A 21,123-nucleotide genomic window follows, 5' to 3' on the forward strand; every position below is an offset into this window, starting at 1 on the left:
CTTTCCTACCCACTCTCCCTCTACCCTCCCTGTTTCGCCACTCACACCACTCTGAAACCCTTCTGTAAGGGGATGTCCAGTGGCCTACAAATGGCCTTTGGGTCTCCACTCCACACTCCCCACCTCATTCACTATGGTAAGATTTTTTGTTCTTAGATGCCTGATACCTGATCCCTTCGACACCTCGTGATCGCATAGGTTGGTGTGCTTCTTCCATGTGGGCTTTGTTGTTTCTGAGCTAGATGGCTGCTTGTTTACCTTCAACACTTTAAGACCCCAGATGGTATATCTTTTGATAGCGGGACACCATCAGCTTTCTTTGCCACATTTGCTTATGTACCCATTTGTCTTCAGCGATTTTATCATGGAGGTGAGCACACAATGATATGATTTTTTTGTTCTGATGAAGTCTGATAACATCCCTTCAACACCTCATGATCATGCAGGTTGGTGTGCTTCTTCCATGTGGGCTTTGTTGCTTCTGAACTAGATGGCTGCTTGTTTACCTTCCATACATCAATTGTATCAAGCATATTTGCATGTATGTTGCCATCATGATTTTCTAAACAGTTACTTTCTATTTGAGCCCTTGGTATCTGCTCCTCTTCTTTCCCTCCCTCCCCCTCCCCTTCTTGTGAACCCTTGATAAATTATTTTTATTTTCAGATCTTACACCAACTGCTATCTCCCTTTCCTCACAGTTTCTGTCGTTTATCCCCCTGGAGTGGAGGTGGAGGTGGTGGTTATGTGTTGGTCATTGGGATCTGCTCCCCCTTCCTCTCCTCCTCTACCCCACCCTCCTGGTATTCCTACTCCCATTTCTATTCCTGAGGGGTTTATCTGACTAAATTTCTTTTCCTTCTCACCCCCCCCCCCACTGCTATTGTCTAATCTTTCTTTTGGGTGTTTTTAATGCCAATATATTTTTAATTCCCAAAATCTCTTTTGAGTTTTTTCTTCCTCCTCTTCTGTTTCCACTTCTTCTCCCCGTCTCTCTCCTCTGCCTCATTTTATAATGCTCTTTATTAATGGTGTTCGTATAGTATCCTCCGATGTTTGGAAACCCCTGGTTGTCTGCTCATATTTACATGTGAGAAGCTATCAGGTTGATTGGGTGTTATAAATACAGGGTGAGACCCGCTGATTCCTGAATTTCTAGGTGGAGATTCTCTAACGTCAGAATCTTTAGCCTTTTCCTTTAGGCTATTCAAATTCCTCAGTGAAAACTTTTCTACACTCCAGCTTCACAAGGATGAAGAACCCACACTGTAAGAGTCGGGTGCAAGAAGAGGCCCAGAGAGGTCTGTGTATCCACAGCGCACAGAGTTGTTGCCAGGCTGTGTGTCCCTCATCCTCAACAGAGACAGTGCGCTCAGCCTCGAGGCACCGTTCCCCCTCTGTGGCTAGCAGGACAGGAGTGTACTGTGGGCGTGGAGGCACAGTGTGTGGCTTCCTGGAGCGTGGAGAACAGATTTCCAGATTGAACAGCTGTCACACAAATCGGTGTTCAGTCCTCCTTAATTCATGTTCACCTCGCCCATAATGGGCCCACGGCTCTCTCCCCTTCCCAGGGCTTCTATGGGAAGCCAGATTGTTTATGGCTTTCCCTATGACTAGCTTAGAATTTAATATTTTCGGCATTTGGCAATCCTTTTACAGTCATCTATCTGCTTTCCAGTTTTTAAAAATATTACTGCCTCTTCCTGCTTTTATATGAGGGAGGACCCCCGCAACCTGGAATTTTTTTCAAAGCTATGTATTTAAATTTTTTTAACAAAACAACCTTATCACCTTCAAAATCCTCTCTGCTATACTTAATACATTTGTCAAATCTGTGATTCCATTCTTGGAAACATTTTTCAAACTCATCCGTTTGGATGGCTGACAGCACCTCCCTTATTTTTTTCTCCATTTCTAAGTTGTCACTTCACTGCCCTTTCACATCCATCTTCATTCGAGGAAACAAAAAGAAGTCTCACAGAGCGAGGTCAGGTGAATAAGGTGCGTGGGGCAAGAGAAGCATGCTGCTTCCCCCCTCCCCCCAAAACTGGCACACTGAGATGGCTGCTGAGCAGGTGCATTGTTGTGGTGGCAAAATCAGTCCCTGTCTACCACAATGCAGGCCTTTTTTGGTCGCATACTGTTACGTTATCTTTTTAGAACTTCTTATAGAAACCTTGATTAACAGTCTGACCTGGTGGGATAAACTCCAAATGCATGATGAGTCAACATTTTCATCCATTCGGAAAGTTGACAGACATCCAGAACAAGGTTTGTCATCAATCGACATTTCACCTTTCTTGAAATGATAAAATCACTTGTATAATTGAATTTTTCACATAGGGCTGTCCTTGTAAGCTGTGTTCAACATCACAACAGTTTTTGTGGCATTTTTTTCCAAGCAGGAAACAAAATTTCACAGCCTCATGCTGTTCTCTTAAATCAGCCATCACAAAACATGAGGTTCAAGCAAAAATGCTTTTACAAAAATATTCACGGTGACCAGACAGAACCTTCCCAGGTGATGCCACTGGGTGCACTAACTTCCAGTAAGTAGCTTGATATTCACCTAGTGGGTAAAATGCATGCTATAAAAGCTCCACTCAGCAGAGCTTTGAATGTTTGTTTGTTTTTTAAGCGGGGGGGCACCCCCTCGTACCTCTGTATTTTGAAACAGTCCTTCTACTCTGATCTTGGCATCCCTGAATGGGGCAAACAATTAACTAATAGAGCAGGACTACTTACCAAAATGTTGGTGGTTCCAATCCACTTGAAGAAAGGCCCAGAAATTTACTTTTGGAAGGCCACAGCCATTTAAAACCTTATGAAACACAGTTCTACCCTGAAACACATGGCATCACCATGAGTCAGAAACTCAGAATTGACTCAATGGCAACCATCTTTTCTTCTGAGTACTGTGATTTTAATGGTAGGCTTGCCAAAGGAATAACATAGGTGTGTGTGTGTGTGTGTGTGTGTGTGTGTGCATGTGTACTTAATCTACCATATTTATGCAGAAATCTTATCCTTTGCTTTTAAAATGAGTTTAGTTTAGCTTTTACAGTGAGTGATGGAGCCATTGAGCTCTTACTTGGATATTTCTTTTATGCAACTGTATTTTTTGGACAACAGCAGAATCGCATTATTCTCAGAACAGATGAAAAGGTCCACTCTGCGGCCAAAGCAGACTAGCCTTTCCTACCTCAGGTTGAATGATGCAGTATCGGTGGCTTGAGATCTTCCAAAATGAAGGCATTGGAAGTAAGAGTTAGTCCTTAAGAATTTTTGTCATTTATCTTCATGTTCGTGGATTCAATTAAAGCCTATGTCCCCAATTCATTGATAAAATGAAGAAACAGAGAGGGAAGACAGTCACACACACACACACACACACACACACACACACACACACACACACACACACACACACACACCCCAAAGAGAAAGATGCAGCCAGGGCTGGGAGGATAGGAGGGTGACCCATTAAGACATGAAGTGTTTGTCACACGGGCACGTCTGCATTTTGCAGAGGACAGGCCAGCAGCTCATTTCCAGCGGCGTCTGCCTTCCCTGCTCAGTCTTTAGATCAGAGCAAAACTATCGGCTGGCATTTTCCAATCAGAATGCAGATGCTAATTTATACTCCTTAATGTGTAAGGGTAGGAGACTCCTTCAATTAACCGAATTCTATAGCCCACAAAATAAAAGGTATACAAAGAGGCACAGGCTGAAAGAGCTGAAATTCTCATTAAATCAAAAGGTCCAGTATTCATTACCTCATGCATCTGAGGCTAGACACTAAATATGGGGATCATCAAAGTGAGTTTAATGGGTTAAATTGAGGATATAATCTAATTAAAATATTAGACATGGCTAAATAGTTCTTTGATATTCATCTAAAGATTTCATTAAAAATAGGTGCTTGAGGTTTGTATTATGAGAGAATATCAATTTTATGTAGAGGCAACACATTTTATGTAGGGATCCCGACAGCACTGCTTCAAAGTATCACTGCTGTGTGAAACGGAATGGGGAAAGACAGCCCTCCCAGTGACAGGGTGGAGACAGACAAGGCCAGCGACACCAGTCACGGAGGACAGGGATTAGGGCAGTTGTGTCAATGGCAAGAAAAGAAGCAGGAGATTCATTTAGGAGACCCCTTGGTCGCAGAAGAAAGGGCACATGCGAGGTCCAAAGTATGACTAAATTGGCCTTGTTCACTGGCTACCCAATCTGTTCTCTGGACCCCACTCCTGTTACATGACTTTTCAGTTTCTGGCTCTTATCTTCTTGCTGTGAAATTAGCATCATAGGGATAGCAAACAAACAAACAAACAAAAAGTCCAAACCAGTTGTCATTACAGTTGACTCTGCCTGATGTGTTTCAGAGGGGGGCACTGCTCCATAGGGTTTATGACGGCTGTAATCTTTCGAAAGGAAGCGATAGCCAGGCCTTTCTTCCGAAGTGCTTCTTGGTAAATCCAAACCACCAACTTTCCTGTTAGTGCCAAGCACGTGACTGTTTTGCCACCCAGCATCTCCACCATAGGAACATCTACTGCATGAATATCGTTTGTGAAAGCCAGTGATCTAAGGGTCCCAGGGTGCCCCTAGAAACCAGGGTCACGGCTCCATGATCAAGGCTGGTCTCGCTACCAGCTGCCAGTTCAGTAAAGGGTGTTTATAAAAATGTTTGAGAAATTTCAGGGCTCCACTAACTACATTTGCCTGAAATACTCCTATCATTGTAATCCTCTCAACCTGTTACAGTTATTTAATAGCTGAAGACCATTTATTCAGCTTATTGAAAATTAATTGCTTACATTGCCCAGGTTTGCAAGGGGAAAATGAAAAGGCAATGGAGAGGCAGCAAGGGAGATAAACCCTGTCTATGAATTCTTTTGCCTTTTCTTCTTTGTGCCCATGAGCCCCTACATTGAGGGGTAGAAAGGGCTGGACATTTTATTCTTTTTGCATCTCACTGCTTCTTGCAATGTGATGTTTTCATAACGTTTTGGGAAGGTTCCCCCTCACCACCTCATTTCCACTAATTTCAGTGCCCATAGTAAGTAAAAAAAAAAAAAAGAAGAAGAAGAAAAGAAACAACCTGAAGAATGGGAATGCTTCCAATGGGAGAGTAATTTAGAGCGTAAAGCAAACACATACAGGAAAAAGCTCCCATTCAGAACCTTTGGCTTTCCTTTGACCAGATCTTGGCTAAGAAAAATTGGTTTTATGTTTAGTTAAGTTCATTTGTGAGAAAGGTGTGTTGGACTGGTTCATGAAACCAGAGGGAGAAAAACAACTACTGTATTTTGTCTGGAGGCAGTGGGTAAGGGACAATCACAAATATCAGATTTTTAGCTACTTTGAAACTCTACATGCATATATTTTAACGAGTGTAATGAATGTCTAAGAAAAAGTTGTATTAGAACACATAAAAAAACCAAATCCATTGCCATAGTCAATTCCAGCTCGTAGTGATTGATGGGACAGAGAACTGTTTCCTCGACCTTCTGAGGCTGGGCATCTGACAGGGAGCAGCTGGGGAGTTGAACGCACCCACCTTTTTGTTTATAGGCAAGTGCACGACCAGGTCTCCTTTCGAATTCAGAGTCCTCTTTTATTTTTGCCCATGTAGCAGAGGTGTAATATTATTTTGTCTAACAATATAGACAACTCCTTCTAACCAGGGATCTAAGGGGGGTGGGATGGGTAAAAGACAGACACTCTGGATAGAAAAAAGCTCATCATGATGCAAACATTTTCCTTTGTGCTAGTTTTAAATCCTTCCCTCACAGGGAAGGCGACTAAAAAGGCAATTGGGGGTGGGGGTGGGGTGGCAGGGATGGCAATTGGAGTTCTCATGTTTTGTCTGTTTTTATGCAGAGAAGTTATAAAAAAAAACAGTGCACTAGAGGGCAAAATCTTATAGTCATTCTATGAATAATTAATGGCTGTGTGAACTATGTATTATCTAGGACTTATTCTTGCTCTACTAGGAAGAGTCTTAAAAAATGGGCATGTTTAAGAGAAAGCATGATTTCCCCTTAAAATCTTTAAATCTTCCAATACTTCTCATAACATGATAGTATTGCATCTGTTTTGAAGCATTTTAGAAAGAAATTAGCTCAACTTCACCTGGTTTCTGCAGACTATCACCCAAATTCATTTTCTGCTATTTTCAATAAGTAATTAGAAAAGATCTCCCCTGAGTTTATCTGGCCTCCTATTGTAGGCCATTTGCTGTCAACTCAAAGTTCTCAATTAGCTCTAGTGTTGTTATAATTACTGGATGTGTTTTCAAACAACTCCCAGCTAATAACTGTGGGGATGAAGAGTCATTTTCTCACTATAGAGTAGACTGTGCAGGCTCATGCTTGCTGTGCTGTTTTGACAATGATTCATTAACCAATAATAAGGCCCCAATTGGAATCATTAGGCATCAGTGCTTTTGCTAGGCTTACCTTTTCTTTCTTTCCTTGACATTGTCTTTTCTTGGGAGTTTCTGGATAACTCCCAAGAAACTCCTTATGATACAAAACAGCATCATGAAGACAGCTGCTATTAAATTCAGCTACTTGTAGCAAAGCTCCTGCTAAGAGGACATGCATGTTGGAAACTCAGAATAGAAAAAGCATAAAAGGAGGCTGCCAAGAGATAATAGATGGGTTAAAGGCCCTTTATTTGCATGAGCTCATAGATATCAGACATCATGTCTTTCAATGCCACACGCAACATCTGGCCATCACTGCATCAGTGAAGTTGAAGTTCCTTGCTCTACAATAAACCAGAAAAACACATTCACTGCCATGGAGTCCACTCTGACTCGTAGCCACCCGACAGGGCCAGGGAGAACGGAGGCTGTAACTCTTTATGGGGAAGAAGGACGCATCATCTTTGTCCCACAGAGTGGCTGGTGGTTTCAAACTGCTGGCTTTGCAGTTAGCAACCCAATCCATAACCCTGTGTTGCAAAATCTCTGCCTTGTCTTATTATCATGGTTGCTTAATGACAATATTTGTGTGGAAAGAATTCTGATGTTCGTGAGCCTTCTGTACTAGATAGTAAAGATTCAGGAATACAAATCCCGTGAAGCGTGCATGGTTTGACATCAAAGGAATCCTTTAACCTGCTCCAGCTAAGCTGTTTGGGTTCTTGATAGTGTAAGTCCAAGTGCCTGAAGGATTTAACGGTGGGTGGTGTGTGGGGGTGGGAGTGAATGGTATGTTTCGTTTGCCGGTTTGCCGGCAACGCCTAAGTTGGAGGTGCTTCGTATGACTTTTACAACTTTATCGACATGGGTGAATTCCTCTTTCTCACGCTGCCATCGGGTCAATTCTGACTCATAGCGATCCTACAGGACAGGCTAAACCTGCCTCTGGAGTTTCAGAGCCTGTGACTCTTTTCAGGCATACCTAGAAAGCCCTGTCTTTCTCCCGGGGAGTGAGTGGTGGTTTGGAACTGCCCAGCTTGTGATCGCAGGCCCACGTGTAACCACACCACCACCAGGGCTCCCGAAATCCTCTCTGGAGCAATGGAATTGTTGGATTGTATGAGAGGAATTTAAAGAGTTCATGGAAAAATGGAAGTAAAACATAATGGATCCCTCCTCCACCCCACCCCACCCACCACGGACCTTCTGAAGCCCCTTTGTACACGGCAAAACAATCACAGGATACATCGCCACGACCGACCGTGTCTAAAGACTTAACTTAGTGGTGGAAATTCAAGTCCAAAGATGTAGTTCTGAACTACTAGATGCTCTTTGCCTCACTCAGAGCAAGTATAATAATTTATAAACAAGTACTCTCCGGGGTTGAATTGGCTCGGGGAGTTTCAGAGACTGTAACTCTTTACAGGAGTAGAAAGCCCCATCCTTCTCTCTCAGAGAGGTTGGCAGTTTCAAACTGCTGACCATGAAGATCACAGAGCAAGGCATAACCACGGCACCACCAGCCTTGGTGACCTTTAAGGAGGAGTCCCTGTCCTTAGAGTGACTTAGGTTTTCTTGGTTTGTGTCCCCTTCCGAATCATGGGCAGTAGAATAAGCAGACCCTTCCGAAGGACTCTAACAGAAATAGACTATTTAAAATTTTTTGCTCTAGTCTTTTAAGTCCAAAACTAGCGGAATGCTTTTGCATGCATCATTTTATTTCTCATACTAAGTTCAAATTTAAGGCCATTTCTGAAAGGAAAAAAAAGGAAGCTCTTCATTCTGTCTATGCACATTGAATTGTCTCCACTGCATACCCTGAAGGTTCATCCTCTCACACAGAGACATCCAAGGAGCAGTGGGGGCTGTGATTTTATTGAACCAGCTCCTCAGAGACACTATGTTTTCAAACGCCATTGGCACACAAGCCTACTGATCTGCAGACACCTGTCATGTTTCCAAACCCTCAATTCTCACTCCTGACTGGGTTAAGAGAAAGTCATGCGGAGGCGCCTTTGATGTCACACCATAGTATATGCACAGCGAACAGGGCCTAGGAGTCAATCTCCATCTGTTTTCTTATCAGTAAGGTAAGGGAGATGCTCAAGTAGATACATTTATTTCCAGGGATTGTCACAGTGTTCGTGCTACGAAGGAAGATCGGAGAGAGCTTACAAAATCAAAAGACCCATGATAAAACCAAAAGGCTTTATTCCCCATTCAGACTCAGCCCCAGCTCTAACGGATTTGAAAATAAAGAATTAAAATGCTTTCCTTCTTAGAAAGTAAAAATATGGCACCTTATAAAAGGCCCCTCCGTTTTAAATCCTGCTTTACGCAAACCGACATGGCAGCTCGAGGACAGTGTAGACCAGCTGACGGCCCTCTGCATGGCCATTCCAGCAGGGTGCTCGTGTTCCTACCGGGCTGTCTATACAATGTGAAGGACTTTGAACGCAGCCACAGCCTGTTTTTCTCGTTCATGTCTGCTCTGTAGCAGTGCCAGCAGCGGTAGCTCAGGTAAGTTCCCTTCCTTTGCAGTAGAGGCCGGATTTTTTGTTTCCTTTGATGCCTGGTCAGTCAAATTTGATGACCTGGGTTTGGGGATGGTCTTAGCATATTCCAAAGCCTAAAAACATAAAGATACATTTTTATTTTATAATCAGGAGTGAGCCCTGGATTTCTTAAATTAAATCTGGTTTTAGAAAATGTTTCTTTATATAATGTAAGTGGAGCTCCAAACACTTACATAAGACATCCATGGAAAATGCAAATAATGGAATGTAATGCATGATGGTTTACACAAATCAGTCATAAACAATATGCTGTGGGGGGAAACGAGTTGAAAAATAATACATACAATTGTGTCTTTTTCTTCATAAAACAGTTTCCTTCAAACGTTTGCAAACAGAATAGTCTAATGGGTTTTTCTATTTACCTTTTGGCAATCTTATTAAGACCCAACTTCTATTAATGAGACAGCAAGATACTTTTTTCCCCATCCAGAGAGCACTTGTTACGGCTTGTAACCAAAGACACTGCTGTAGTTGATATAAAATTGAGCCTCCATTATATCAATTATTCTTGTCCTTAGGCTCTTAGAACTCTAGAAATTATCAGAGGTTGGAAATTACTTTTTCTTTTCTTCAGTCTATCTATAGAAACCTTAATACTGACTAAAGACAACCGCCCCCCTTTTTTGTAATATCACTTCTGAAAGGCAGTGTAATGGAAATGAGATGACTAAATATGATTTCAAAATCTGCCACGGTATCACTTTTGTTATTGAATAAGTTTCTTGGCAGCTGAAAAGGGACTGGACTGTATATGGAGGTCCTGAAAGGGGGAAGCTCCCGAACCTCTGGATTTCCCAGTAGATGTAGGTGGCTTATGTGGGAATTTCTGATTGTAGATTTGTTGCCTTGAATCTCTTCGTGAAAAAAAAAAAAATTGGATTGGAAGAAAAGAAAAAGTGGCACTATGAAAACTCAATCAGATGGTACAAGGTCGTCAAGGTCAGAGGAAGAAAGCAATCAACAGAAAATATGGACGAGCACATGAAGTACCAATTCCTAAAAGCACCAAAGAATCCCTCGTCCCTCGTGCAGAATCCCCCATCCCCGCTGTACAGGTAAACTGAATGAGGCAGTGGTTGTACGGCAAAGCCTTGTGCCTCCATCCTATATATCCCATTAACATCCTAACTTGTGGTGGGATGCCCTTTGAGAGAGAGAGCCTTCTGTATTTTATGAAAGCACTTTTCTTACATAGAAATACCACTTGCCATCGGGTGCACTCCAACCCCTACTGGCTCCGTGCATGTCGGGGTAGAGCTGTGCTCCCGAGCGCTGGTTTTCAGTGGCTGGTATTTCAGAAATAGATCGCCAGGCCTCTCTTCTGGAAAGTCTCTAGGTGGACTTGAACCTCCAAACTTCTGGTTAGTAGCTGAGTGTGTTACCTACTTGCTACTAAGGGATTCCTTGGAAAAACGTAGAGGAAATGAACTTGAAAGGAACAACTTAGAACTTTTCTTTGCCATCAGAGCCGATCGCAGCAAGAAGACACTGATAATCTCAAAACTTATTTAATGGTAACAATTTAAATTGGTCGTTAATCAGGACTGCTCATTTCTTCTAACAAATCATTTTACTATTTAACTTTTAGGGCTGAGGAACTTAGTATACTATACTTGGAAGAAAGCATGTGGAGGGCTAAAGACAATGAACTTCTGAATGGAAAGGCTAATCTGACAGTATTGTGGTGAGGCACCCCCGTGGCATCAGTGTAACCCTGAGTGGTACACAGCAGCAGGAAGGGTGGTAGCTAAGATATCTCACTTGTTCAAAAAACGTGGGCGAACCTATTACGTTAAGAGCTAACAAAAGTTTCTTTTTGGTTTAGTTTGGATGGAAAAGAGTAATACACCAACACCACTGGGGATCACATTTCATCCAAACAATAGACAGGGCTATGAAGTGAATAATAATACTGTAAGGAGCACACTCTTCTGAAGAAACAAACGGGGCATCATCTGCCCCCAAACAAAGCTCAGAAGGGCAGGCCCCAGTAAGAAGGGCTCATGGAAACAGGATCTCAGGGAGGGGGTGGGGAGGGTTACATAGTTACATTGAGGGGGTTGCGACTAATATCATGAAACCAAAATGTGTACAAATTGTTGCATGGAAAACTATTGTGCTCTGTAAACTTTCACCCAAACCACACTTTAAAAAAGAGAAATGGCTTATGTTCCTGGGTTGCAAATGTCTGATTAATGTTGAACTTGCCCTTTTGTGTTATGTAAATTTGCTTGCACTTTGAACAGACTGAACCGATGCCTTCTTGCAACAAATTCTTCATCATGATCCCCTTCACCTGCTGCACATGCAGCTTTTGAAATAATTGAAGAGGCTCTTAGCCTTTTCTTTTTACTAAAGTAAGTTCAAAGGCCTTATGCACTGATTTGGACTTACCTACAAATTCCACTTACGGACACACTTAGGAACAGCTCTCGTTTGGATAGCTCAGGGCTTACCTTATTGCCTTGATGGGAATCTCTTACCTTCTGCCGTGGGATGGCAGATTTAGTCTCTGTCTTGGCTGTGTGTGGTTTTGACAGAATGGCGAGTGTCTTCATGTTGTATTCCTTAACTTGTCTTGCATATTCCTTTTGCTGCATTAACTTTTGCATCTGGTCAGAGAAGCAAAGGTAGGATGAATCATAAGTCCCACCAGATTTCTTTGAAAAGTGACCGTGAGACTGGTGTATTGTCAGCAGAGCAGGAGAAGGGGGGCTGCCATGCATAAGGGGGGTTGCCATGCAGCGAAATGGTTAAGTGAAAGTTTCTCCTAGAAACAGCCTCTGCAGAGGAGCAGCTCTGAATAGCACACTCCGTGCTCCCTTAATAGTGGCGACATCACATTCAGCCCCTGCTTTGTTGCATTTACCCAATTTATTTTCATTTTTGCCTCCTACTTTGAACTATACTCTCGCTTTATGCCTTGAGTGCAACTGCAGTTAAAACCCATTAAACGCAGATCTCCTTTCAGTGGCGGAAGGAGAATAAAGCGATGCACTTTTCAGGGGCTGGGCAACTCTCACTCGGAGGGTCTTCTCGGCAGCCACTCTTCCAAATGATCAAGATAACTCTACCGAGCAAGACCGACAACCACATAATGGACACATTTCTTTTCTTGTGAGCGTGTCCCACTCTCCTGCTCAGGCCTCAACACTAAGAAGTGGAGACGTCAAATGACATAGGCCACAGCATTATTCTTTTATTTTAGAGAAAAAGAGTGCCTGGGGCCTCTCTTATCAGTGCTGTTTCAGAGGCATCTCTACTTGGAGACTTTTGAATCAGGATTGGCTTAGAGGGCACCACCCTGTAGCCTTACTAACGATGCATGACAAAGGATAGCTCAGCTGGGAAGTGCAGCAGGCGCCTCTCACTCACTTTGTCTCTGACAGACTCAAAGTCAGGTCCAAGGCCTCCGAGTTTCACGTCCCTTTTCTGGTAATTTTTCATCTTGGAACTCTACAAAGCCAACCACAGAGAGGGCGTCACAGAGGTGGTTGTTATGTCCTCCTAACCTGCCAGAGACACACAGGAAACGGAAGGAAGGACAGGAAGAACAGGAAGCCTGGAGGGGCTTTGGTTGGAGCATGAGCGCATTTCCGGAAAATTCTTCTAGTTCGATGACAGTTAACGAGAATCGTCTCTTTTGTGCTTTGTAGCTGGCTTGCTCACTTGTTTCACCTTTTCTACTTCTGCAATAAAAAAAGCCAACTGAACTTCTGAACATTAATAAATAAGCTATTTCTTTTTAAAATAAGCTCTTTCAAGATAGCGACGCCTCGTTTCCTGAACGTCTTGTCACGTGACCGATATTGCTGCTGCGCGGCTGAAGATTGCATGGTTGGCTCAACCCGGCTTCCCCTGAACTTAGCCCAGCGCACGGCGCCAAGAGTGCTGTTTGCCGACGCAGCATAGCCCGGTAGTGACACTGTCCCATGAAAGTGAAGAAAGACCGCAGCAACTTTCAAAATGTTGTTTTGATAGTTGGGGGGAAAATATAATTTAAGAGGAAAAAATACAGTTTATAGTCCATGTGTAATGTTAACATTTAAGGATCCTGGCAACCCCATGGAGAAACATTTCATTTGGGCACACAGAGGTTGATAGAGTCATTAGTATTGTGCATTAGAAAGGACAGAGCCCCAGAGTGAGATCATGTAATCACTGGGCTTTAATGCTTGAGTACCGTAATAGGTGGCAAAACATACCGAAACTCCTCTAATTTGGCCAAAGCCCAAGCCAAACTACTGTCATTGAGTTGACTCCCACTCACAGTGATGGCAGTCAGTAATTTGGGGCACATCTTGGTTGATGCTCATAAGAAAAGCCTTGCTGAAGAGGCAGCTGCCCTTTGCCATTGTAAACGTCTATCTCTGTACCACTGGTGCACAGACACTAGAATTCCTGTTTGCGAAGGTGAGTCAATAATAAAAATGAAGGGTGGGGTGGAGAGGACCTGTTTCCTGCAAATCACAAATCCAACTTGTCCCAAACTGATGTGATTTCACCCCAAAAGTTGTATCCTTATTGTGAAACAGCTTAACTTCTTAACTTTTAATCATGCCACTGGCTCAAAGTGACATGCCGTGAAGCATGAGTCATTGCTCACTGCCTTCCAGTCACGGAAAGCGGGAGCTCAAGAGAGCCCTGACATCCGGGCAGGAAGGGAGCAAGTGTGGCGGACAGGGCCATCTCCAAGTACTGTTGACCTTTCACCGCATGAGCTGCGTAGAGCCAGGAAGCATTTCTCAAGGGATATTTCCTAGCAGAATGGACTGACTGGCAAGGAATCATCATGGGTGGACTTGAATTTGATCAGGTGACCTTGAGTCCTTCTCAGTGCTGCAAATTCGTTTAACAATCTCTTTCTCTTTAAAAAAAAATAATTTTATTGGGGGCTCATACAACTCTTATCACAATCCCCACATACATCTATGGTGTCAGCACTCCTGTACATTTGTTGCCCTCATCATTCTCAAAACATTTGCTTTCCACTTGAGCCCCTGGTATCCGCTCCTCATTTTACCCTTAGGGGAATGAGCCCCTGGTATCCGCTACTCATTTTACCCTTAGGGGAATGCTCCCCCCTCCCCCATGAACCCTTGATAATTTATAAATTATTATTATTTTGTCATATCTTACACCGTCCGATGTTCCCCTTCACCCACTTCTCCGCTGCCTGTCCCCCAGCGAGGAGGTTATATGTAGATCCTTGTAATCTGTTTCCTCGCTTCTCCCTCACCTTCTCTCCACCATCCCGGTATCACCATTTTCACCACTGGTCCTGAGGGGTTCATCTGTCCTGTATTCCCTATGTTTCCAGTTCCTATCTGTGCCAGTGTACATCCTCCAGTCCAGCAAGATTTGTAAGGTAGAATTGGGATCATGATAGTAGGGGTTGGGGAGGAAGCATTTAGGAACTAGAGGAAAGTTGTATGTTTCATCATTGCTACACCAAACCCTGACTGGCCCTTCTCCTCCCTGCAATCCCATTGTAAGAGGATGTCCAGTTGCCTACAGGTGGGCTTTGGGTCCCCATTCCTCACTCCCCCTCATTCATATATGATTTTTTTGTTCTTTGATGCCTAGTACCTGATTCCTTCGACACCTCATGATCACACAGGCTGGTGTGCTTCTTCCATGTGGACTTTGTTGTTTCTCAGTTAGATGGCTGCCTGCTTATCTTCAAGCCTTTAAGACCCCAGATGTTATATCTTTTGATAGCTGGGCACCATTAGCCTTCTTCACCGCATTTGCTTTTGCACCTGCCTTGTCTCCAGTGATCATGTCGGGAAGGTGAAATCTCGTTCTGTTTATCAAGTCTTTTCTTCCTTTTTATGACAGTTGTTTTTGAGACATAATCCACATACCATACAATTGTCCACTTGAAGTGTAGAGTTAAAATATTTTTAGTATATTCATCAAATTGTGTCACAATCATTTCAATTCAATTTTAGAACAGTTTGATCAACCCCCCAAAGAAACCTAGGCCCATTAGCAATCAGTCCCTTCCCCAGCCCGAGGCAGCCACTACTCTACTCTGAGTCTCTTCTAGTCTTTAAAGTAAAATAACCTGCAGAATTTAGCTTGATTTTCCATTCCTCAGTTGTTACATGACCCAAAGGTCACAGATGGCACAATGTCATCAATCAATCAATCAATCAATCAATGATCATTCCCCTAAGTCTCCAAACATGTTCAAAGATGGGCTGAGGCATGCTCTCACCAAACCCCTAGTGGGACATGTTGCTGGCCACAGACACCCACAGGCTGATGCCGGAGGACCAGGCGGTCTGAGGATTGCTAAGGCCCGGTCCTTCCCTGGTCTCTGCACACTGCAGTCCCATGAGTTGTTCACTTGAGCAGAGGATGGCTAGTGGTTGGTTTTTGTCCGTAATTCATCACAATTCATCTCAAGCCAGAGGAGTGATTTTTAAAATGTAAACTAGGGACAAAATGTGCCTGAATTGAAAATGGCGTTGACTGTTTGGAGAGGGTTTATTTCAACTTCTGAGAAGTCATCCATCGTACCCTGCTGTGGGGGACACTGCAGTGCTATTCTCCAGAAAGTTCCTCAGATGTGTAAGTGGGGAAAAGTCACTGAAAACGAGGACAAAAACCCAAATGCCTCCAATACTAGGGAGCAGCAAGGGAAAGAAATTTGCTCTGCGGTTGCTAAACTTAATCCAAATAAAGCTCTTCTTAGAAGCAGCCGAGCAGCAATGCCCTGATGGCCCATGACGACAAATGCGCGAGTTAATTACTTCAGCTCAGCATAATCTGCCGTCAGAAATCTCCCCAAGCAGTAGATATTTTTATACAGCCCGGGTCCCTCACCCTGTGCTAATCTTTACTGTCTGACATCCGGGTTTGATGGTATGGGCAATGTTTGGCGCTCATCATGAAGCAGTCAGAGCACGAGGGCCGGCAGCGGAAGAAGGGTGCTCAGGCCTGTTCTCTTTGCAAATCCTCAATTTTTCTGCGTGATTCACTCTGATTCCCTTGGAAACCACAAGACTTGAGGTGACCAGCAAATGGGCATGACCTGGATAATGATTCGATCCGTCTGGTACCCTGGCTACCCGCTGTCCTATACAAATAGCTCTGTTCTAAATCAGTTTAGCTTCTGGAAAAGCTGAAAACACAGAGCGCTTCTGTGTGTTTGTCAGAAGTGGGCTGAGGGGGAGGGCAGTGGGTTGAGAAAATGGATCCATGTGGATTGTAACATTCCTTACTGAAAGCAGGAAGGGATAGATTTCCCAAGGTCGAAAGAGGATTTGGTAGGCAGTAACTGGAAGTTCTTTCTTTCCATGTCCTCGCTTGGCCTTAGATTTCTGGTGATACACAATATAAGTGGAGCATTTTCCTCTAAATAGGATTTCAAAGAGTTTTTACTACCAGGGAAGATGGGGAAGAAAATGGATACCAATTTGATGGATATTCTTTGCCAGAGACTATACTAAGATTTTATCACATCACGTAATTATCAAATGGGAAAAAATGTGCCCAAACAACCAACCAGTCCAAAAAAGTTTTGATTGTACCCCGAGGAGACAGGGGTTTAGGAAAACTAATAAGCTTGCCCAGAGCACAGATCAATGGCCATTCAGTCAGTTCTGATTCATGGTGACCCGTATGTTTCAGAATAGAGGTTGAAACAGAATTTTCAATGGTTGTAACCTTTTGGGAAAAGGCTGCCAGGCTTTCTTCAGAGGCCCCTCTGGCTGGCTTTGAGCCTCCTGCCTTCTAGTTAGCCGCTGAGCTCTCAAGTGTGTGTGACACCTACGGACTCCGCCTTGGGTACTAGAGCTAAGAACTGATGAATGACGAAACCAGCGCTTCCACTAATACTAGATCAAGAATTCAGTTTGAAAGCTTGCATTCCCAACAGCAATCCATGGTGTGTGAGAACCTTAGTGAATAAAGTTTCCTTCTGGGGTAGCATTTGAGTTACTTGTCAGGCCCTGGCAATTCATGAGCTCTGGTGTGAAAGGGCCATCCTCACCTTTCCCCTCACGCAGATAGCTGCTTGTTTGAATGCAAGCCTATAAGACCCCAGATGCTGTTCCATCTACAGCCAGGAGTCATCTAATTTCTCCACCACCCTTTGCTATAGCACCCACCTGATATCTTCTATGTTTCCATCATCAGGGCAAGTATCAAGCAGGGCCATGTTGTAAGAACTAATTGTTTTTAGATTGGCGCGAATCCAAAATCCATTCCTGAATCGACCACCATAGTTCTTAATAACAATCCAACTGATACACATTGAATTGAATTAAGGAATAACGTACATTAATTCCTGATGGCCGCTTTACTGTTGATGCTGTACTGAACTGAGGCACTCGTTTCCCCAGCTACCAGGACTATTGTCTGCTGGTGGTTCCCAGTTGAGTCCTGCCTGTCCTACCACTAGAACTGACCGCAACCAAATGGAGCTACACTGTCCAAAGCGACATCCTCTCCCAGGGTATAAGCAAAGGCCCAGATCTCTTGCTTCTGAAGGCCATCCTAAATGGCAGGTTAAATTTCTACTAGAAGGAGAATGTCTGTTTGTGTGCAATGGAGATCCTTTCAAAAGGAAATGGTCATCTCTGTTATTAATAACAGAGAGCCCTGGTGGGGTCGTGGCTATGCAGTGGATTTTGATCTGCATGGTTGGCAGTTCAAAACCACCAGCCACTCCTTCAGAGAAAGACTGCAGTTTCTACTCCCGTAAACAGCTATAGGCTCAGAAACTCACAGGGGCAGCTCTACTCTGTCCAATAAGGTCTCTATGAGTTGGCATCGACTCAGTAGCAGTGAGTTTGGTTTTGGTAGTAATAACTTCCAGGAAGAAGGAGAGGAGAATTCTACGGAGGAGTGAGCACTAAAGTACAAAAGCTACTCATGACCTCAGGCCACCCAGTGTAGCAGCAGCTTAGAAATGACCACCCCAAATTCAGTGCTGTAAAAAAGGACTATGAAAATCAAGGTCAATCTGTATTATCAAAATGAGAAAGTTAAAGAGGAAAGTAAAAGGAAATTGAGGAAAGAATTAGGAGGCAAAGGGCATTTATAGAGACCTAAATACAGGCAAGTACATATGTAAATATATTTATATATGATGATGGGGAAATAGATCTATATGCATATACTTATAGGTCTAGTATTAAGGTAGCAGATGGACATTAGGCCTCCCCTAAAGTCCTCCCTCAATGCAAGAACACTTTGTTCGATTAAACTTGAATTCCATGATACTCACCTTCTTGACAGATCGATGCAGACAAAGCGGGTGCATTAGCAAATGTGGTGAAGAAAGCTGATGGTGTTTGGCTATCAAAAGATATAGTGTCTGGGGTGTTAAAGGCTTGAAGGCAAACAAGAGGCATCTGCTGAGAAGCAACAAAGCCCACACAGAAGAAGCACATCAGTCTGTGTGATCATGAGATGTTGATGGGATCAGGTATCAGGCATCAAAAAACAAAAAAATCATATCGTTGTGAATGAGGGGGAGTGCGTAGTGGGGACCCAATGCCCATCTGTAGGCAACTGTACATCCCCTTAGAGAAGGGTCATGAGGAGGAGATGAGCCAGTCCCGTTGTTTTCTCCTCCAGATTGTTCATCCAGCCTGTCCTATCCAGACAGGCCTGCGGAGACAACAACATGCACAAAAACAAGACAGAGCAAAACCAAGCAACAATGTACAACAAAACAGCAACAACATCAAGCCACTGACAAAGAACAAATTAAAATATACCAAGAAAGAAAAGCTTGTGTTTTCCAGTCTAGCCTGTTGGGGCACCATGCCCTGTCTCCAATGTCCACCCTCATCATTCCCTGGGGCTCTTGCTACTCCCCTTCCCTGCTGTTCCCCTGCACTCCCCCAGTGCTTTGCCTCAGTGTGGCGGGGTCAGATCAGGTGCAATTCCCACACTGTGTCACTGGTGTTGTCCCCCGCAGGGCCATGGGTCAGTGAGGGGCATCACGTCTCATAGTGGGGCTGGCCATGTGGTCCTCTCTGTGGACTGGGTGCTCTATTTGGGGTCATCGTCCTCAAGGCCTAGTGGGCCAGGATGTGAAAGCAAATGTTTTGAGGATGATGGCAACAAATGTGCTTGACACAACTGATTTATGTATGGATTGTGATAAGAGTTGTACGAGCCCCCAATAAAATGATTAAAAAAATAAATTTTAAAAATGAGAAAGTTAATTGGTTAAAGGACTTTATCAGCAAAGTAAAGAGATGACCTACAGAATGGAAGAACATTTCAGGGAAGGATGTATCCAGCATATATAAAAAGCACACACAGCTTAATAATAAAAAAGTTACCCAATCGAAAAAATAGGCAAAGGATCTAAATAGATATTTAGCCAAAGAGGATACACAAATGGCCAACAAACATATGAGAAGATTGTTGAATATCATCAGCATTATGCTGAGTGAAATGAATCAATCAAAAGAACAAATGTGTGAATCCACAAATATGCAGTATCTAAAAAAGACAAAGGTACAGAGAGTTGAGTTTATCAGGCGTGGGAGGGATGAGGGAAGAGCACATGGCATTGCGTTTTGGTTGATGGGATGGAACATTTTGCAATGGATATGAGTGATGGTTGTGCAGCATGGTTTATATAATGGGTTTTATGAATAGGACCTGTGGAAAATGTTGAATTAGCAAATGTGTCTTTTTATATTTTTGCAACAGAATGAAAAATTTCAAAACGTTTTTTTGTTTTTTTTGTAAAATGACGCTATTACCTTAATGCCACTTCTTTTCCTGGGTCTTTTTCCTTTTTCCAGTTGAAACAGATAACCTTCAGAATTGCTACGACTGATTTTGATTTGGTTCCGTTGGCTTCTTTCCGAACCGAGTTGGGATACACTTTCTACCCTTGACATAATGGGTGGAAATGCGATGGTGGACACGGCCCCTTCACTGGGCTGCACGTCGGTCAGCTGCACTAAGGCCTGGTGATGTTGATCCATTATCTGAGTGAGCTGAGCATCAGGAGATGCTCTAACAGGTTGGCTGTCAGAGGAAGAATGGAATTTCCTTGATAGAAAGAAAAGCAAAAACTAGTTAGTGAAACATGAATACACCAAGACCTCTAGCATACAAAGACACTCGGAGGCAGGGAAAGGAAGTGGGTGCTAACAAACCCAGGGACAAAAGAACAACAAGGGTTCTAAAATCAATGGCGAGGAGGGCATAGGATACCTGGTGGGGCTTGATTAGGGGCATGTAATCAAGAGGAATTACTGAAACCCGAATGAAGACTGAACATGATAGTGGGAAAAGAGGAAAGTAAAAGGAAACAGGGGAAAGAGCTAGGAGGCAAAGGGCACTTATAGAGGTTTAAATACAAGCATGTTCACATGTAAATATATTTATATATTATGATAGGGAAATACCGTATATAATCGTGTATAAGCTGAGTTTTTTCAGCACATTTTTAATGTAGTTTTTGCGGTAAAAATAGGTGCCTCGGCTGATATTTGTGTTAGCTTATACTCGAGTATATATGGAAGATCTTATGTCTATATGCTAAGAATTAAGGTAGCAGATGGACTTTGGGCCTCTACTCAAGTACTCCCTCAACACAAGAACACTTGATTCTTTTTTTTTTTTACCGCCCCCAAGAACACTTGATTCTAATAAGCCGGCATTCTGTCATGCTCACCTTCCTGACACAATAGCTGAAGACAAAGTGGGTGCATAAGAAAATGTGGGGAAGAAAGCTGATCATTCCCAGCTACCAAAAGATATAGCATCTGGGGTCTTTAAAGGCTTGAAGATAAATAAGGAGCCATCTAGCTGAGAAGCAACAAAGCCCACATGGAAGAAGCACACCAGCCCATGTGATCATAAGGTGTCAGTGGGATCAGGTATCAGGCATTAAAGACCCAGAACAAAAAATCATATCAATGTGAATGAGGGGGAGTGCAGGGTGGAGACCCCAAGTCCATCTGTAGTCAACTGGACATCACCTTTCAGAAGGGTCACAAAGAAGAGACGAGCCAGTCAGGGTGCAGTATAGCACCGATAACACATACAACTCTCTTCTAGTTCTTTAATGCTTCCTCACCCCCACTAACATGACCCCAATTCTACCTCACCCATCCAGCTAGA

At 43.3% G+C, this 21,123-nt stretch overlaps 1 protein-coding gene across 2 annotated transcripts in view; it reads right to left on the minus strand.

Annotated features, from left to right (window-relative positions):
* Window positions 1-8,649: 8,649 nt before the first annotated feature.
* JHY (junctional cadherin complex regulator) overlaps window positions 8,650-21,123 on the minus strand; it is a 77,196-nt gene continuing 64,722 nt past the window's right edge. Inside the window, exons 5-8 of one of the 2 annotated variants that reach the window (XM_004716272.2) lie at window positions 19,752-20,046; window positions 12,388-12,468; window positions 11,496-11,624; window positions 8,650-9,065 (exon numbers count right to left, since the gene is read on the minus strand). In XM_004716272.2, the coding sequence (XP_004716329.1) occupies window positions 8,868-9,065; window positions 11,496-11,624; window positions 12,388-12,468; window positions 19,752-20,046 (703 nt within the window). In that variant the 3' untranslated portion in view covers window positions 8,650-8,867. The remainder of the gene's footprint in view (window positions 9,066-11,495; window positions 11,625-12,387; window positions 12,469-19,751; window positions 20,047-21,123) is intronic. The other variant, XM_030886978.2, reaches the window with a different exon arrangement.

The sequence above is a fragment of the Echinops telfairi genome, unplaced genomic scaffold, assembly GCF_000313985.2.
Source record: "Echinops telfairi isolate 266 unplaced genomic scaffold, ASM31398v2 ScPeMD7_5167;HRSCAF=5991, whole genome shotgun sequence".
NCBI classification, from domain to species: domain Eukaryota; kingdom Metazoa; phylum Chordata; class Mammalia; order Afrosoricida; family Tenrecidae; genus Echinops; species Echinops telfairi.